This window comes from Aspergillus ochraceoroseus, assembly GCF_002846915.1.
Source record: "Aspergillus ochraceoroseus IBT 24754 chromosome Unknown P175scaffold_5, whole genome shotgun sequence".
Taxonomy (NCBI): domain Eukaryota; kingdom Fungi; phylum Ascomycota; class Eurotiomycetes; order Eurotiales; family Aspergillaceae; genus Aspergillus; species Aspergillus ochraceoroseus.
The window spans coordinates 1,682,697-1,701,934 of record NW_024468480.1 but is presented as its reverse complement, the minus strand read 5'-3'; the positions used below and the strand labels follow the sequence as shown (position 1 = coordinate 1,701,934).

At 50.9% G+C, this 19,238-nt stretch overlaps 6 protein-coding genes across 6 annotated transcripts; 3 read left to right on the top strand and 3 right to left on the bottom strand.

Annotated features, from left to right (window-relative positions):
- The first annotated feature begins 39 nt into the window (after positions 1–39).
- On the top strand, positions 40–1,932 carry sam50 (SAM complex subunit SAM50). The gene is made up of 4 exons (XM_040897364.1): positions 40–110; positions 189–305; positions 401–587; positions 647–1,932. Exons 1-4 carry the CDS (start codon positions 78–80, stop codon positions 1,858–1,860), a joined length of 1,551 nt encoding a protein of 516 aa, XP_040751596.1. The 5' UTR covers positions 40–77; the 3' UTR covers positions 1,861–1,932.
- A 494-nt stretch (positions 1,933–2,426) lies between these two features.
- P175DRAFT_0502350 (transporter YIP1) lies at positions 2,427–3,439 on the top strand. The gene has a single exon (XM_040897363.1). The coding sequence runs from the start codon at positions 2,636–2,638 to the stop codon at positions 3,269–3,271; it is 636 nt and encodes a 211-aa protein (XP_040751595.1). The 5' UTR covers positions 2,427–2,635; the 3' UTR covers positions 3,272–3,439.
- A 3,014-nt stretch (positions 3,440–6,453) lies between these two features.
- On the bottom strand, positions 6,454–8,446 carry P175DRAFT_0502347 (uncharacterized protein). Its single transcript, XM_040897362.1, has one exon. It carries the CDS (start codon positions 8,411–8,413, stop codon positions 6,638–6,640), a length of 1,776 nt encoding a protein of 591 aa, XP_040751594.1. The 5' UTR covers positions 8,414–8,446; the 3' UTR covers positions 6,454–6,637.
- An 896-nt stretch (positions 8,447–9,342) lies between these two features.
- P175DRAFT_0439880 (proteasome regulatory particle base subunit RPT6) lies at positions 9,343–10,654 on the bottom strand (the record flags this gene model as incomplete). The annotated part of the gene is made up of 3 exons (XM_040893989.1): positions 9,343–9,601; positions 9,671–10,346; positions 10,420–10,654. The coding sequence occupies 3 exons, from the start codon at positions 10,652–10,654 to the stop codon at positions 9,343–9,345; spliced, it is 1,170 nt and encodes a 389-aa protein (XP_040751593.1).
- A 1,410-nt stretch (positions 10,655–12,064) lies between these two features.
- On the top strand, positions 12,065–15,783 carry P175DRAFT_0439730 (calcium/hydrogen antiporter; the record flags this gene model as incomplete). The annotated part of the gene is made up of 5 exons (XM_040893979.1): positions 12,065–12,209; positions 12,305–14,205; positions 14,284–15,225; positions 15,291–15,454; positions 15,519–15,783. 5 exons carry the CDS (start codon positions 12,065–12,067, stop codon positions 15,781–15,783), a joined length of 3,417 nt encoding a protein of 1,138 aa, XP_040751592.1.
- A 667-nt stretch (positions 15,784–16,450) lies between these two features.
- P175DRAFT_0273840 (FGGY-family carbohydrate kinase) lies at positions 16,451–18,882 on the bottom strand. The gene is made up of 4 exons (XM_040892750.1): positions 18,743–18,882; positions 18,399–18,679; positions 17,779–18,339; positions 16,451–17,647 (listed from the first exon to the last, which is right to left on the bottom strand). The coding sequence occupies exons 2-4, from the start codon at positions 18,615–18,617 to the stop codon at positions 16,592–16,594; spliced, it is 1,836 nt and encodes a 611-aa protein (XP_040751591.1). The 5' UTR covers positions 18,618–18,679; positions 18,743–18,882; the 3' UTR covers positions 16,451–16,591.
- Positions 18,883–19,238: the final 356 nt, after the last annotated feature.

Below are 19,238 nucleotides of genomic sequence, written 5' to 3'. Positions count from 1 at the left end.
GACGGTTCGGGAGAGATTGGAGGAGAACCCGAAGAAAGACTGCTCGCGATTTCCTTTGGGCCATTGCTGCCGTCGCAATGTCCTCCCCCCTATCTGCTGAAGATGGTGATGTATGTCCTGTCCTTTGTGATCCTTTGTGGACTTGTTTCGAACAGTTTCTGACCACTGCGCTCTGTTTTGATATCTAGATCTTCGAGCGTCTCCAGCAACGGGCCGATCCCAAGGTCCTAGAAGAACAGCAGGAGGCTATCAACGAACGAGTCAATGCAATTTATCAAAAGGCGCAAGCTCGTCTTGGAGAGCTTGTGAGATTATCACATTTCCTTTCGTTATATACTCTTTTTTTTTTGGTCCCGCTGTGGTTTCCCAACATCTTTACTGACTCCGGCTATAATAATAGATCGACCAGAACTCTACTTTACCTTGCTCAATCTCATCGATTCAGGTTCTTAATGCCAGTCATACGCGCAGGGGCTTCCTCGAGCGAATCTTCAATCCATTGTTGAGCACGCATCAAAAACGACCCTATACCCTCTCGGAAGCTCTACGGGAAGTCTCGGCACGTGCGGACAAGTTGGGCAGATTCGGTTGGTGCTCTAGGAATATATATTATACTTCGTACAGAGGTCTAATGATGAGAAAATAGACATCTTCCAGCAGCCTATCTCCGTATACCTGGACCAGTCGCCTGAAGCCGATCCGCAAACCGGTCTCACAAATCTCGATGTTTTCCTCACCGTGAAGGAGAAGTCTCGGGTCTTGCTCAAGACTGGTACTGATTTGGGCAACGCAGAGGGATCCGCTTATGGTAATCTGCTCTGGCGCAATGTGTTTGGGGGTGCAGAAAACTTTAATCTCAATGCTTCCCTGGGAACTAGAACAAGGTCCGCATACCAGGCCTCCTTCGACACCCCAGTTCTCAGCGACCCCGATTTCCGGTTCGAGGTTGGTGGAATTGCCAGCGCAACCCAGAAATCCTGGGCCAGCCACGAAGAAGTATTAAAGGGGGGCTGGAGCAAGCTCCGATGGTTGAGTCAATCGGGTCATCGCCACGAACTCGGCTACAATGGCTTCTGGAGACAGGTAACTGGTCTTGCCGAGAATGCCTCGCCTACCGTCCGAGCAGAGGCAGGTGATAGCGTGAAGAGCAGCGTTTTCCATTCCTGGGTGCGGGACGAGAGAGACAATTCGCTCCTTCCCTCTCGAGGCTACTACGCTAAGCTTTTCAACGAACTGGCGGGCTGGGGTCCTCTCAAGGGCGACGTTGCGTTCTGGAAGTCGGAAATCGAGACGCAGAGCGCAATCCCAATTCCCATCCCCGGTGTCAAAGGAGACAGCGGTATCAGCTTCACTACTGGGTTTCGTGCCGGCCTTCTTTACCCCCTCGGTCTCGATTCCGACTCCCGACCCCAGCTTTCTCGCCTCAATGATCGCTTCCAGCTCGGCGGCCCTACCGACGTCCGTGGTTTCCGCCTTTCCGGTCTAGGACCTCACGATGGAGCGGACGCTGTTGGAGGAGATGTGTACGCCGCGGGAAGCGCCAATCTTCTCCTGCCTCTCCCGCGGGTGGGCGCCGAGAAACCGCTCCGACTACAAGCCTTTGTGAATGGCGGACGGTTGTTGCCTCTACGAACGGCACAAAAGACCGCTCCCACCACCAGTGCAGAGGTCAAGGAAGCCATGGTGTCTACCATTTCGGAACTTGGCAACGGGCTCCCAAGCATTGCAGCAGGTGTTGGACTAGTGTACGCGCACCCAGCTGCCAGGTTCGAGCTGAACTTCTCTCTCCCACTCGTCCTCCGCAAGGGCGAAGAGGGCAGGAAGGGCCTGCAACTTGGGATCGGTATTAATTTCCTGTAGAAACACTCGGCTTTTTTTTTTTCGTGAGCATTTTAAATTAGACAGAGAGAGAGAGAGAGAGGTATTTTTATGTTCTTCTTTGTAAGATTAGTCTCAGCATGGATTTTGAAGCAAAAATACAGGCCATTTAACTAGATCTCCAAAGACAAGAGGATGACTAAGCCGATTAATCAGGCACACCGCCGACAGACAGCTGTTCTAAAGAAGAAGAGCATCACCAACGCACATTTAAGCACCATCTCTCCCGCAATGGCGCAGTATTATCCACAACAGCAGCCCTACGGAGCAGCCCAGGGCTCCGCGCAAAACCTCCAGTTCTACCAATCCTCCTACTCCTCTGTGTCGGGCCACACCACGCCCTCCCAAGCTTCCTATGGCGGGTTCGGCGGCGCTCCATCGAACCCAGCGGCGGCACAGGGGTATCCCGTTGGAGGCGGGGTTGGAGGCGGATACGGTGGCTTTGGGTCGCCGACTGGAGGAGTGAGTGGGCGAATGGGCGAGCAGGGTGGATTGCGGACAGGATGGCTGGCTGCCTTTGGGACGGAGGGGTATGAGGGGGAACCGCCGTTGTTGGAGGAGCTGGGGGTGAATTTCGAACATATCCGGACCAAGGTATGTATTTACGTCCTGCTCTTGACCATTCGCTTCGTTGTCATTTCCGGGTTCTGTTTCGAGAGAGCAAGCAAGCAATCGAACGAAAAGAAAAACAACAACTGATGTCGAATGGTAGACCTTGACCGTGCTCAACCCCTTCGCGCGCATCGACCAACATCTCATGGACGACAGCGACCTCTACGGCGCCCTCCTCTACATCGTCCTCTACGGCACCTTTCTGCTTTTCTCCGGAAAGGTCTTCTACGGCTACATCTACGGCGTCGCCGTCTTTGGTACCGTCGCCCTGCATCTAATCCTCAGCCTCATGTCTCCAGCCCTCGACACCGCCGCTTCAGCATCATCATCATTATCTTCTTCTTCCTCTCCTCCTTCTTCTGCAGCTACCGCAGCCGCCGCCGCAGGCCTGGCCTCTACCTCCTCCCCAAACGCCGCAGACCCCAACAACTACGACCCGCACCACAAACCCTCCTCCGGCGCCCCCGGGTCCTCCCTGGCCGGCCACTTCTCCGCAACCCTGACGTTCCCGCGCTCCGCAAGCGTGCTCGGGTACTGCTTTCTGCCTCTCGTGTTGACCAGTCTCCTCGGCATCTTGGTCCCCATGGATACCCTGTTCGGATACCTGCTTACGACTGCGGCCGTGGGGTGGTGCACGTATTCGTCCTCGGGGATGTTCTGTGCCGTGGCGCGCATGAGCGGCATGAGAGGGCTCGTGGCTTACCCGCTGGCCTTGTTTTATGTGGTTTTTGGCATTATGGGGATTTTTTCATCTAGGGGGAGTGGAGGCTTGGGCAGTTAAAACGGGTTGCAATTTTTCTTTCTTTCTTTCTTTCCCTCCTCTCTGATGGGTTGATGTGTATGGGGAAGTGTACTACTTACTTAGGTATCATATCATCTGGATGATGTGATGAGTCGCGACAGGAATTAGGTAGGTTGATATATGAATCATCACGCATTTCTTTTTTTTTGAGCGCTTGACTTGAATTAGTTATTCCGTCATCTCCATTGATTGTATTAGTCAGTCTAATAAAATAAATAAATAAATAACTAGATAACTAGATGATATTTAAAGCTGGGAATAAAAATTTTTTTAAATCTACATAGATCCTAAACCAAACCAACCCAAACCAAATCATCCTAAGCTGTGGTCAGCTCTCTCTCTCTCTCTCTCTCCCCGTGCAGGAGCCCAATTCTCTAACCACTCTCGTGCCTTGTCGAGTTCTCCGGCGGCTTCCACGGCCGCAACACACCAGGGCAAGTCGTATGTCTTTGACGAGCCTGGCACGGCTGCTAGCATCTCGGCAAGGACGCGGCGCTGCTGGCTGACTTGGTCGGAGCAGAGGTAAAAGGGCGCGGTGTTGGATCGGTTCTGTCTGTGTTGGAAATTGATCGCGTCCAGCATGGGTCGGATGAGAGCTAGGATTGCAGCGGCGCTCATTGCTGGATTGGTTGATGGATTTGGATTCTGTTCGGAAGACGAAGAAGCAGAAGAAGAAGAAGAAGAAGAAGAAGAAGAAGAGTGGTTTTGCTTCCCTGTTTTACAATACTCGTTCTGGCACCAGGGTTTGCCGCACCCGGTCATTAGCTGCGACAGGTAACGTCGCTCAATGCGTCGCCGGAGGGCCTTGCCCTCTGGATCGTACGTATCCACGTAGAGGGGTCCAAAGCAGATACTGCAGAGGCCGAGGGTGTCGGTTCCGGGCTTGATGGAGCTTTGGACACCGCCGCCGCGGCCGTCGAGTGTGCGGCCACAGTTTTGGTTGAGGCAGAGTTGAGGCGGGGGGCGGGAGAGACGGTCCAGGTCGTGGTGGCGGAGGTGGGTTTTCATGTCGCGGAGTCGAATGATCTTGTTGCAGAGGTGGCATTCGGTGGTGCGGCCGCCGTCGACGAGTTCGTGCGGGGTGAGTCCTGAGAGAAGGACTTCGGGGTCGTGCATGTCCGGGTCGGACTCGCCTTGTTGAGGAACTACAAGGTGGCAGAATTGGCAGAGGATGGGTTTGGCGGGGCAGACAGTGGTGCGGTGTTGCGCCAAATGCTGAAGGCTATCGGCTGAGAATCCACAAGCACGGCATGAGTGCGTTGAGTGGCATATCGAGTCATGTCTCTGCTTGCTCGCAGGTCCGTTGCCGTAGGTCGAGTCGTGAGGACAGTGCCAGTGGTTTTGCCATTCGGGGGAGCGTTTCTGGAACACGTTCTTGCATTGCGGGCAGAGTACGTTGTTTCGGAAACAGAAGCTCTCGTGGAGAATGAAGGTCCGCTGGGGGACCCAACGCTGGCAGTTTTTGCATTGGACATCATCAGCTGCATCCGGACCCGCATTGGCATCCGTTATAGGTTGATCTGAGGTACCAGATCCAACTCGTAAGTGATACCGCGAGGGAGACTCTCCCGCGGCACCGGGCACAGCAAACGCATGCACCGAGATATACAACAGCTCGGCACCTTCTAATTCCACGTTTGTCGGGCGGATCTGGATCCGCTTCTGCGGGCCATTTTCAAGCTCCCCAAACACAAACTCGTCCTCACGCGGCCGATGCCTCTGCCTGGTAGAAAGCGGACTCACAAGCAAGGCTACCTCCGCATCGTCCACGGCCTCAACATCAATGGCGATCGTATGCTCACGATCCCACATCCGCAGTTCATAATCCACATACTCCCCCGGAAGAACCTGGCCTGAGACTTGTGCCCCAAGCTCCAGGACCCCACCGGCCGAGGTCGAGGCGCCACCACCACTGCCACCGTGACTGCCAGCAGGCGCCCGAGACGAGGCCGCCTTCGCCTTCGCCAGGCGTCTCTGCAACGTCTCCCGAGCTTGGTCCTCCGACAAGGCGACAATATCGACCTCCAGATCCGTGTCCACAACACAGATTGCTTCCCCCTCGGGCTCGACGCGGTCAACCAGAAACCGAAACCCGGCGTCCTGGCCCCCAGACACAGAGAGAACCTCACCCGCCGTTAACGTGGTATAGTTATCACGGAGGTGGTGCTCAAGTAGAGCCTTCCAGTCCTCCGGATCATACCCGGCTTCCAACGGCCGTAGACGAACATATGTACCCTTTGGTAATTGTCTTGCGTGAACGGTGACAGACCCGTTTATCTGTGCTGCACCACCACCACCACCATCAGTATTATTAGTAGTATTAGTAGTATTAGTATGAGTATTATTATTATGATTATTATGATTATTATGATCAGTCTGAGAATGATCTTCGATCCCCAGCGCCTCGCGTAATCCTGGACTGAGACCGATTTGATTCTCTGGGGCCGAGAACTCGCGAATCCCCGCGTACATCACACGGCCATTCTTCGGGTTGACGATGCGGAACGTCAGTGGATGCGGTAATTGGTGTTGGCGGTCGACAGCGTGTTCGCGGGCGCGCGACTCGGCAGCAAAAGTGTACGGATTGAATGGGTCGAAGGTGCTTGTGTAGGGACGTGCCGGACCTTGCGGGGAGGAGGAGGACGAGGACGAGGATAAGACTTCTTGGAGCGGGGCGGCGGCGAGTAACTGTTCGAGGGCGGATTGCGGAAGAATGATCTTATCGCCCGGAAGCTTGGGGGTGAGTTCAGACGGGGTGATGGTGAACTGTGACGACCAGTGGAGTTGGGGATCCTGCTCCCCAGCCATCACTTTTTTGGGGCGGGGACGTAGAGTAGATGGTGGAAAATGAGGATATGAAGTTGACTATTCAAGTAGATTTGGATTTTATTGTTGTCGAGGCATCCAAATGGTTCTGGAAGATACTCGATAGTTAGTTAACTAGTTAGTTAGTTACCGCCTCCGATTTGTCATCCATTTGATCAATTATTGTAGTTACTTTAGCTATGCTTTAACGACGTATAAAAGTGACAGAGTAGAGAATTAGGGATGGATATCAGGTGGAAAGAGTGGAAATATATGTGGATTCCTCCAGGAAACGCTCTCCCAACCCGATGGTATACAAAAAATGGTATCAAGAAAGGAAGAAATAACAAAGCCATTCTGCGGCATAACCCCTAGGAAATAAAACGAGATTTCCCCTAGTAATCTCTTTTTGCCTTCTTACCTTTCCAGGTGGAAGAGTCCGAATCAATAGAGCTCTCTCGTCCGATGCCGGGTACTGGTATTGCACCAATCACACTAGCACAGTCAGTCACAGCTTGATCTGATCCGGAGTGGAAATCATTACCATCGTGGAGGAGCAACCCTCATTATGTTCGACGCAGTAGTCTCCTTGGCAGTTTTGACATGTTCGTTGATATTCAAGCTTGCAGGCAATGCACTAGTCCAATCATTAGGAGATATATGGGAGGGAGGGAGAGAGAGAAAACTCACCGTTGGTCCACATTCCCAGCAGTCTTTGGTGACGCCAAGGCCTAGCCTCTCACTGCCATTACGTGGCCCTCGCACAGCGGTTTGATGAGGAGAGAGGTTGCTCCTCACGCGGTCAGGGTGCGGTAGACAGGTGTTGCAGAACCATTTATTACAAGGGTGGCACCAACGGTCCGTGAGACAATCCGCACACCGGGCAATCAGGACCGGATACTCATCCGGAAAGACGGCTGGGCGCTTGGCTGCTGCCAGCGACGACGAATGGAAAGGTGGCGGAGTGAGCAAAGGGAAATGGGCATCCGGCGATTGTCCCCAAATGGCTGGACCTTCGGGAGAGGTATGGCAGCCGTCACAGCCTCTGGGGCCCAAGGCGATGGTGGCGATTGCTGGACCAAGCAATCGGGCTTCGGGCGGAGACTCCTCCTCTTCGTCAGGGCTTTGGGCCGTGTACCGATTAACGTCGTGTCGAGGTCCGCGGCACAGCATGGCATCAAACGCAATGATGCCTTCGCATTTCTGGACTGTCTGCGCCCAGCCCTCCTCGATATGGCGCTTAAAAAGTTTCCCCGATGGACGATACCAGGCATTCTGGCGATGGGGCTGGTCAACATGCGGCTCATCACAGGAGGTGGGCGCCACATTCGCTGATGCGCGCTGACTAGAACACTGCGAGCTCCACCAGTCCCGGTATTTAGTGCGGGCGGCCGCCCGTGGGGGACGGTCCACGGGGGTAAAGTAGTAGATTCCCTTCACGCGGGGGGTTCCTGCGGGGCGCGACGGTCGGACTGCATAGTTGAGCACTTGCATGAGTTTCCGTTCATTGAGGTGGCGACAGTCCCTGATGGAGAGCAAATTGACGTTGAATCGATCCGACAGAAGAATTTCCGAGACCAAGTCGGCGGGGACGGACAATCCATCCAAAACCAGGGTTCGTACGCTGCGCAAGATCGACCTCCTCTCCAGGTTGGCAAAGATCCCCCGGAGAGGTCCCGAGTAAAATTCATCTTCGGTTAGAGACTCGTCCATGCGCTCACTTCGCCGGTCGATGGGTGGCGACTCATCCTGTAGCTGGGCACCGCGGCACTGGGTCAAATCGAGGTGTCGAAAAACATAGGGGGTATCCATGATCAGGGAGCGCACATGGTGAGAGGTTGCCGCCAGGGCAAACAACGAACCCGGAGAGAGATAAGGGGCCATGTGGTCGAGGATCAAGCTGTTGGACAGGACATCTTCCAGTCGCAACGCCTTCTTGGGGGGGATCACCGTCAGCACATACTGCGGCGGGTGGTTCTCAATAATTACGTCCGCGTCATCAATTTCCTTAATCTCATGGACGATTGGAACGAGACCAAGTTCTTTGGGGGTCAATCGACTGGTCCCGTAGTAGAAATCGGGGGCGCGGCCGATGAGGTTCTGGCGATAGGCCGCCAGGGCTCCGACGGCTAGTTCCTCACCGCGCATCATCATCATGGGGCCTGCATGGGGTTGAATTTCGTTGAGGGCGGCCCTGGCTTTGGCTAATTCGGACTCCAGGAGAGTGATGGTAGACTGAAGAACGGCAGACATGCTTTTAGTATTCCCCGGATCGATGGCTGAGACGAGAGTGGACCATAGCTCGCGGTCGGGCATAGTATCTCGATCGGGGGGGGGGGGACTAGGAGGTAGTAGAGTGGAGACGGATAAAGGAGGAAATTAAGCGGGAGTAGAATAGATATTATTCTCTTGAAAGAAGAAGAAGAAGAAGAAGAAGAAGAAGAAGAAGAAGAAGAAGAAGAAGAAGAAGAAGAAGATAGAGATGAAGTTCTAGAAACGATCACATTGACGGTGATGATGGATCAGGATCCTAAGAAATGAGAGGAATGAATTTAAATACTATCACTCCGGATTCAAAAGCTTCACCGGAGACCTTAAGGAGATTCTCCATGGGGTAGTCCGATTGTCCTCTCTGCATATTCTCTACATGAAGACTGTCGACTACTCCTTTTAATCCGATAATTAACTAGAGGGTCATCAGATCTAGAAATGCCCCACATAAGCCGAGGCCATCTTGACTCTATACGGAGTAACTGAACACTTTCATGCAATCCGTACAGATGATCGCTGGTCACGCGCCTGTCAAGATCCTCTTACAAAGTACGATACTCCGTACTTAATAATATATACATATATCTATCTATCTGATGCAAGTGATCATCCAGCGGGCCAACTCATTCTTTGTCTCTCTCCCTCTCGGCCAAGACTCCCTTACCTGTCTAAAAAAAGAATATGACCCCAAGTACTCTTGTCTCGAAGGAAAGGAAAAGAATGAAAGTAGGGGCTACCTCTAACTAGAGATTGCCCGTACTATAGTTTATCTAGTATAGATCTCTCTACACTATTACCGACGTGGTGGGAATCTACTGGCCCATCATCTTCAATGGGATATGCGGGTGGTCCATCCTAGATTGGCGATCGTGACAACTAACCTCAGCAGTCCGTATTATGATTACATCCGGTCACTACTCGCAGAAGTAGCCGTTCATGATCCTGATCCTGATTCCCACATTCATCCGAAAGGTCTACTTGAAAAGCTTCGAGACCGCAACCTCCTTGTCATCATGCTTGTTGAGGATCTTGGCCGTCGCCAGGTCGAAATCCTCCTGGGTAACGTGCACTCGCCGTTCTCGGAGCGCGTACATTCCCGCCTCCGTGCACACTCCCTTGAGTTCCGCCCCAGAGCATCCATTCATCTTTTCCGCAATCTTCGTGAGGTTGATCCCCCGGGTGAGGTTCATCGATCGGGAGTGAATCCGTAGAATATCCGCACGAGCCTCCACACTATTAAAAAAAAAAATCCAAACATTAGTATTATCCCAGATCAAGAAGAAAATTCAAGAGAAGCCTTACGATGGTGGTGGGAATTCGATCTTCCTGTCAATTCGTCCGGGACGCAACAGGGCCGGGTCCAAAATATCCAGACGGTTGGTAGCCATGATAATTTTGATGTTTTTTGTCGGCTCGAAACCGTCCAACTGGTTGAGAAGCTCAAGCATGGTTCGCTGCACCTCCGAATCGCCCGAGCCCGCGGAGTCTATCCGGCTAGAACCAATACTGTCGATCTCGTCCATGAAAATAATACTAGGAGCATGCTCTCGAGCCATCACGAACAACTCACGAACCATACGACTACCTTCGCCAATGTATTTCTGCACAAGCTCCGATCCACTCACTCGGATAAACCGACAGTCTGTGTGATGGGCGACGGCTCGGGCAAGAAGCGTCTTACCCGTTCCGGGGGGACCATAAAGAAGGACCCCCTTGGGCTGTGCAATACCGAGCGATTCAAACAGTTCGGGGTGCTTCAGACCCAGCTCGATAACTTCCTTGATTTCCTTGATCTGCTGATCTAGACCACCAATCATGTCGTACGTACTGTCGGGAACCTTCTCGACCATCATGAGTGACACGAGCGGATCAACGGAGGACGGTAGCATCTTTTCCAGCTTGTAGGAATCGGAGAGTAATGAAACGCGCTTGCCCACAGTGAGCTTGCTGATGTCCACGCCCTCCGCAATGTCGACCACTATGTTCCAGAGCAATTTCATTAGCTACCGCATATCCCAAATCGAACCCTCGTAGAAATAGTTAGTACCTACCATATTTCCCCTCTGGATGTACCTTTACGAGGACTTTCTTGGTGCTCATAACCTTCACCACCTCACCAACGTACGAGCCAGGTTGTTGGAGCAGCCCCAGTTCCTCTCGCAGTAAGCGGACCCGGGAGTTGTAGTCATTGCGCTGTGCTTCAAGTCTTCGAAGGACCGCCTGGCCCTGAATGATTTCGAGCTTCATGCTCTCGATCTTATTGCGGTAGTAGTTGTCGAGCGCCATGACGAAGGATGGGAGCTCCCTGACGAGCAACAACACGAGTCTATCGGAAACCGACCAATATTTTCAACGAGGGGAGAATGTTACCGGGGGAGGGGGAAAGACGACTCGTATAACGAACAAATCAATGGTAAAAGAAGGGCAACAGAAGAGGATGGGTTTGGATGTTGTTGAGTTGTCGGGTCTGTAGCTTCTGGCGTGCGTTGCTGACCCATTGCCGCTTTAACAGAGCTACAGATCATGTGACCACATCTCGTCGGATATTAGATAATCCTTAGGTAGCTCAACTACCAAGTACTAACTAGATAACTAGTCATTACGGAGTAGTTAGTTAGTTAGCTAGAGTACGTGTAATCTGGTCAGTAGCAAGAGATCCTTTTGCTCCCTGTTAACCCTCTAATTAAGGAGGCGAATTGAAAGATTTGTTGATGTTATTATAGTAATCTTTTTTTCTTTACGGGGCAACTAGCATCTATTTCCTGTTTAGGGATAGTCTAAATTCACCTTCATTGACTTCGAGCATATCCGTATATACAGAGTACTCCATTCGATTTCAAGTATCCTGCATCGCCTTTCTGAACTGGATTACTTTTTGAAAAGACACTATACCCCTTTTCTTCTTTTTGTAGATATGCTCCGTTATCCTCCGATTCGTGTCCCCTGAAAGCAGGGATCTAGCTAGAGAAAACGATGTCATCATCATATTCGGACATAGTTCGGGCCAGACAGCGTCAAGACTAGAAAAGGTCAGGGGTTAAGATTAAAAGAAACCACCATAATAAGGAAGGCTATACGAACAAATAAGTACCTAGTTGACATGTGCAGTGGTGACTGGAATACCAAAAGAATGCTGCTGGTTGGATGGCCACTCATCGACTCTACCCAGATATGGTCATCAACCTGCATCAACTTCCGTCATCACTTTCAGCTTCTCTCTCTTCTGTCCCATCTCATCCTTCATCCTTGTCCTCCTCTTCTGATTCTTTCCGTACAGACCTCGTCCTGTCTGGTTCTCCCATGCAAGTTTCACCTGACTGCGGGGATGGCGTCTTATCGTTGTCGTCTGATCTCAAGTGATTTAAAAAGACACGAGTCGAGGACTTCTTCTCCATAGGTTCGCTGCTCCTCCTCCTCCTCCACCACCACCACCACCACCACTACCACTACCGCCCTCTCTCTCGGTCGCGTCCTGCTTTCGGGCTTTTTCCTTCTAGCTTATGCTTGCACCATGTAATTTGGAAACTTAAATACTATACTTTTGTTTCTTATATACTGTTTGATTGTCAAAGTGCAGGCCACTTTCTCGTCTGTATTATTCTTCACTTCCGTGTTTAGCTTCCCAGCCCCCCCTGTTTATCTTCTGCCTGAACGACCGCTTATGAGTGGGGGATCCTAAGAAAATTTAACAAGAGAATGGCGAGCAAGCAGGGCGACGATCGACCTGCTTCTCTTCCTGCCCACCCCGAACCTCCGTCGCGTTTTACCTCGAGCGCGACTGGAGAGGAGATGTCTGGTACAGTTCGCCAGTCGAGACTGACAGGCCAAAGTAGAAACTATGGTATGATCTTTTCTGTTATTTATTTATTTTTTTTTCTTTCTTGCCTCTTTTTTTCCTGTTCGCTAGAAGTCCCCGTCGCTTATAATAATCTGCAGGTACGATAGAGTCTTCTGAAAGGGGACCTCTGGAGTCGCAGACGGCAGATGTCCAACCCGACAGCTCTAGTCGCGTCCTTCCACCCTCGTCCCCATCCATAGGACCCTTGCAGCTTGATAAAGACAGACCGAGAAAGCCATCGGTAACACGTCGCATGTCATCCAAACGTCAATTTCCCCATAAAGGACAGGAATTTTCCACCGATGATGATGTGCTAGAAGTGGAGGAGGATATTGCCTTGCAGCAGGCAGCCATCCCTCAGCCCTCCCCGAGAATACGGCCTCAACGGCAACCAAGCTCGACTCTGCGTCGAAAACTCAATTCCCGAATCAATCCTTTTGTGCCTTCCGACAATGAAGATGATGACGATTCAGCCCTCCCAGAATCGAGCTTTGGAGCGATGATAGACTCCCCCCCCGAAGAGCTTGAGGAAGACAACGAAAACGGCAGTGGGCAGGGAAGTGGGGATGATGATGATGATGATGATGATGGCAACGACGACGACGACGACGACGACGATGACGACGATGGCAATGTTAGTGATGCTGAGAGCTTTACACTCAAGGATCGCCAACAAGCCATCAATGAAACCCACCCGTTCGGAATAAGGCTCTGGAAACCCGCCTTGTACAAGAAGAGTCGCTCGGTGGAGAAGACTGCAGAGGGCGATATCCACTCATCTCCTGGAGGTCGAGTTGGTAACCTGCTATTCCTGACAAATCTGCTGTGGACAGTCTTCTTCGGATGGTGGCTTGCAATCGCGGCTCTAATGGGCGCCGTCGCCTGTTTTCTTTTCTCCTTCTCTCCTAGTGCAGTTGAATATGGAAAAGCCTTCGCCGGCCTCTCATGGTATCTATTTTATCCCTTCGGATCCTTTGTCCGCCTCGATACAGATGAGATCTATGCAGAGGAAGATGAGGGAGAGGGCCGGAGTATTAGCGAGTACGAGCAATGGCAAAACGGCGATCTGGAGCACGGCGGGTTGTTCTTTGGGCCCCGTCGAGACCGGTCCCTTGTTGGAAGAAGAAGGAATAGTGTCGACTCGGCTGGCGAGCAAGATAGCCTGCTGGGCCGAGCACCAAGAGGACGTTCTCAAGACAGCCTCCTCGGCCATCCCAAACGGCGTTTATTCGGCCGTGGTCAGTGGACGTTTGGTCGAGTGGTATTCTTCGTTTTTTTCTATTTCCTCGTCGGACCGTTGATGCTCTTCGTATCGCTTCTCTGTTGGCTTCTTGTCTTTTGGATTCCGATGGGACGTGTGACACTTATCCTCTTTGACCACCTCCGCCGGCACCCTCTAGCTCTTTCGTACCACTCCGACACCACATATACCCGGATCACCCCTGGATCTTCTGCATCAATCCTTGTCTGTACTTACCGCGCAGCCGGCTTGAGATACTGGAAGTACACTATAGGTGGAACGAATATCTTTTTCATCAACCTACTTATGGTAGTCTTATTCACGGTATTTGACTACTTCCTTTTGAGTAAGACTCTACGTATTGAGAGTTGGATTACTCACCCGGGCTTCCTATTCACACTCGCTCTTATTTCAATTATCCCTCTCGCATACTTCATTGGACAGGCCGTTGCCTCGATTTCTGCACAGTCATCAATGGGTATGGGTGCCGCTGTAAACGCATTCTTCTCGACCATTGTTGAAGTTTATCTCTACTGCGTTGCTTTGACTGAGGGTAAGGGCCAGCTTGTCGAAGGTAGTGTCATTGGTAGCATCTTTGCCGGTATTTTGTTCCTACCTGGATTATCCATGTGCTTCGGGGCCATCAAGCGCAAAACACAGCGCTTCAATGTCAAATCCGCCGGAGTGACATCGACAATGTTATTGTTTGCCGTGATTGCTGCGTTCGGCCCTACGCTCTTCTATCAGATATATGGCAGTGTAAGTTATTCAAATTCGACATTCCACATAGGATGCTGCTAACTGTTTATTTTTTTTTTTTTTTAAAAAAAAAAATAGCATGAACTCAACTGCCATTCATGTCATAGCTCCGCAGAACCTGGCAGTAGCGATTGCCGTCGCTGTTATTTTGCCCAAGTACCAGCTGTAAACGATAGCTTCTTCCGGAAAGCCGTGCAGCCATACTCGTGGTTCGCAGCTGTGTTCCTGTTTTTGTCCTACGTCATTGGGCTCTGGTTTACTCTTCGAACTCATGCGGCTCTCATTTGGGCTACGGAAGCGGAGGAAAAGAAAGCAGCAGCCCTTGTACACGATCAGAGCACAGATGACCCGAGAAATGCTTTTTGTGGTACCGGTCCTTCTGTATCTGCCACCGGAAGCTCTATGCCGAGGAACTCCATCCGTGATTCGCAGTTATACAAGCGAATTCTTGGGCAATCGCTCAAGGACGTGGGATTGGCCGACAACACGAGTGAATACGCTTCGGATCAACCTGAATCCAGCTCCGCCCAGGACAAGAACCCATCGCCTTATCTTGTACCACCACGAAAAGATGGAGATGACGGTCAACCAGGCTTCGCAGAGTTTCCTGGGCTCTCCAGTAAACAGAATGAGAACTTCGTGCGGAAGGTCACCGAAGTCGCTGCCACTGCTGCCACTGTTGCGGCCCGGGATGTTGCTCGACCTCGCAAATTACCCGCATCTCATGGAGGTCCGCGCCAGGGAGGCAAAGGTGCCGCCCCCAATGATATGATCAAAACCGCCCTTGAAGATCACGACGATATCGGTCTAGAGCCAAGCCAGAGTAGCGGCGGGCACGACGCACCCAACTGGAGTAAAACCCGGAGTTCGGTCATTCTTCTCGTAGCCACAGTGTTCTACGCGATCATTGCCGAGATCCTTGTGAATACTGTTGATGTGGTCTTGGATAGTGTCGATATTGACGAGAAATTCTTGGGTATCACACTATTTGCCCTTGTTCCCAATACCACGGAATTCCTAGTACGTGCCTCTACAGTGAAGACAAAAAGTATTTACACTCCTTTGCTTACATCTCAAACCCACAGAACGCTATTTCCTTTGCAATGAACGGCAATATCGCCCTGTCTATGGAGATCGGATCCGCATACGCCCTGCAAGTTTGCCTTCTCCAAATCCCCGCCCTGGTTTTCTTCAGCGCCATCTACGAGCGTATCTTTGAGCCAGCAGACCTAATAACCCACTCGTTCAAGTAAGTCTTCCCCCGAATTATACTTAGTGCCGAAAAAATTCAACCAGTACTAATTAAATCTTAGCCTCATATTCCCCCAATGGGATATGATCACGGTTATCTTGTGTGTTTTCCTCCTTTCGAATGTCTATGGGGAAGGTAAAAGCAATTACTTTAAGGGGTCTATCCTCGTCCTCACCTATCTTGTCGTTGTGATTGGATTCTACCTCTCCGGTTACAGTAACCTGGATACAATGGGAATCGACCGCTTCGATACCCTTGCTCTGGGATCCAGCCAATCCGAGAAGTTTTATACGATTGGGAGATCGACGAGCGGTGCTGCTTATTGATTGACTGCTCGCTTTAGTTATGTGGAACTGTTTATTTATCTCGGTGTAGTTCTACAGTGGAAATGATTGGTGTGTGTTTTTGGACAGTGGACGTTTTCCTCTTTTTCCTTCTTTCCTTCCAATGTTTTGATCTAGTTTGGTTTTGTATGAGGGCAGAGAGAGAGAGAGCATTGGAAGCTGCACGCATATCCCCCCTTTCCAACCCAAATCATGCAAAAAAAAAAAAAAAACACCTGTTTGTTGTTGTTCATTATTTGTTGATGTATGCTATGTAGATTTTTATCATCTTTGTTCTTTAAATATGAGAGATTGACAATTTTAAGTTGTTCATTTAGTTAGGAGAAGGAATGAGTGAACACCTCAAATAAATAGTGGTGTATATAGTAAGAACGAATGCTTCAATTCCTAACAGGCATGCCATATGTTTTCTAGAGACTCTTATCTTCTCTATTTTGATTTTACCCCGGTCAGTCAAAGTAGCAGCATACGTGGTAATGGATGTCAGTACCCCCGAAATAGTTTCCATTTCGTTTCTATAGGCCTCGCAATCTAATTTGTAGCCAGGATTTTATTCGATGTCGTTGAATTAATTGTTCAGTTTTGAATCTCTCCGGGCCGCTTAAACGTCCCTCAAAAGGAAAAGAAAAAAGAAAAAAAAGAAGAAAAAAAAAAAAAAAAAAAAAACACCAAAGGACCAGTCCTCGGGAGTCTTTTCATATCCGGGACCCAGTCGAAATCGCCCTATCGTAAATTGATAAAAGAAAGGGTGGTAAATGAATGAATGAGTTCCATAGAGTGGATGTACTCTTTACGCTTTCCACGAGCCCACGGCTGCATCCACAAGGGCCCGGTACTCTTGCTGCTTGTGGCATTGCTCAAGGAAAACCTTGTATTTGACCTCGAGCAAGGCCTTCTCGTTCTCGTCATTCGTAGGCTCGACTTTCTTGCCTGGCTTGCTCATGCGATCCATGATGTCCCATAGGTCCTCGGTCTTGCCATCAGCGTCGGCGCTGGCGGCTTTGGCGCCGAGCATCGCAGCTCCGTGGCAGACGGCAGCGTGGATGTACCGCGGAATGAGAACGGGCATGTCGCATGCCGATGCGATGAGCTCCATCAGAATTTCATTCTGGCACTGTGACCCGGACATGAAGATCGATGTGATACGGTGTCCTGCTTTGTTCATTGTCTCGACGATCTGGCGGGTCTGCAAGGCGATGAATTCAAGAGTGGCGTAGTAGTAGATTGCAAGACCGTCGACGGATTGGTCACTGGAAAGGCCGACAACGGAGCCTGCCATGCTAGTGTCTGCGATGGGCGAGCGGTTCCCCCATAGATCCCCGTAGAAGAAGAAATGGCGGCCCAAATAAGATATACTTGGGGCTTTCCGCTCCAGGACCATTTCCTTCAGATGCTCGTTCAGGTACTCGTAGATGTTGGCATTGTAGGATTCGGCAATGGATAGCGCCTGGTTGAAGGCTGGGTGTGTTTCAATGATATGTTTCAGCAGCTCTCCCGTGGCGGACTGTCCCCCTTCGGACATCCAGTATCCCGGGATGATAGTGTCGCGATAGGGACCCCACACTCCCGAAACAAAGACTGGATCTGGGGACAGGGCGAGGTGGCAGGTGGATGTTCCGGCAACTGCGGCCAAACGGGAGAAGGCCTGCGTCTTATCATTCTTAGCAACGTCGGCGCTGAGCTGGCCCGATCCCAGATCGACTTTGGCGCCCACGGTCCCGATCCAGCCGGCATAAGCGTCAATGACACCGCTGCCAATGGCAATGCCAGCGGGCAGTCCCAGATCTGAGGCCGCCTTGTCGCACAAGGTGCCGACCAGCTCGCCCGCACTCAGGTAATCTCCATTCTAGAACAAGCGGTCAGCTGTCAAGGGTCTATGCAAGTAAGCGGGTACAGCCGTGATGGTGTCACACGGGAAATATTCTTGAGAAAGAAACGGAGGCAAAAAAGAAAAAAGAAACAAGAAAATAGGCTCACCACCCCATTGACGCCACCCATGCGCTTGAAATTATCATCTGCCAGGTCCTCCAGCCCAATCTGGGCCAAGAAGTCCTCCTGCCAGCCTTTTACACTGCCATCCACACCAACAGGGATATAGCCCTGCTTGCAAACGACGCTACAGTAGCTCCGCTTCTCATTACCGGTGGCGATATGGGTCAGGGCGTCAGCCAGATCGTAGAATTTACAGTCATCAAAGAGTTTCTTGGGCATGTTGTTCTTCAACCACATGACCTTGGGGATTTCCATCTCCACGGACATTTTCCCGCCGACATAGCGCAGAAGATTGTGGTTGGTCGCATTGATTTTCTCCGTTTCCTCGACGGGTCGGTGGTCAAGCCAGAGAATCACATTGCGGTCCGTATCGAAGTTGGGGCCGGTGATAGAAACGGGTTCATCGGTGACGTTGGAGAAGACGGCCAAGGAACAAGTTGCATCAAAGCCGATTCCCCGCACAGTTTCCGGGTCAATGTTGTGCTGACTGATGGCGCGCTGGACTGCGACGCAAATACAGCGCCAGATGTCGCTTGTGGATTGCTCCTGATAACCACTGACGTCAGTTCTGCCGGGTAGAGAGATCAGAAAGCGTGCGGGCATACGTAGTATCCTTGTTGGGGCTGCCAAAGACCGATATTCTCCGAGGCTAGGCCAACAATATCTCCTTTAGAATCGATAATACAAGCACGAGCACTTCCGGTTCCAACGTCAATGCCAATGTAGTGATCTACGTGGACCAGAATGTCGTCACGAGTATCGCGGGAAGCTTGACGGGAAGCTTGTCGGGAAGGTCGACGATAAGGAAGATTGATGGTCGCCATGATTGAAGCCAGTCACACACTTGTCCAGGCCGGGGGGGGGGGGGGATGGGATTTATGAGAGCCTTTTTAAAATGGAGGAAGGTTAGTGACAATTGATTGTGTATGAAACCATGAAGTAGACTGACGTCGTAGTAGTAGTAGTCGAGTTGGATTTCCGGATCCGGGGTTTGAAATGGAAATGGACAGCTTGAACGATGAAGGGGAGGAAGGAGGGAATGGAGGAGAAGATGAAAGAATTAAGAGCAGCCAGGCAGATGGATGCTGGATGGATGATGCTGGATGGATGGGACGTTTTGTACTGTGTGAGTGTGACGTGACCCAGAGCGGTCGAGAAAGCAATTCAATTGAATTGATCCGGGGAGGAAGGGGGAGTTATTAAAAGATTAATAATTTGATGAAATAACCAATCCTCGACTGACTAGTCCATAGACGCATCCATCCAGGGAACAAAACTAGAAGAAGGTATGTCAATCGGATCTCCAGAAGCCAAGTAAGTATGTATAGATGGAGAGCTGTGCTCCGTGGAGGTTCTTTTCACTGTCATCTGATCTGCAAATATTTTTTTTATTTATACCTCCCACTGTTATTATATTATTATTATTAGTATTATTATTATTATTA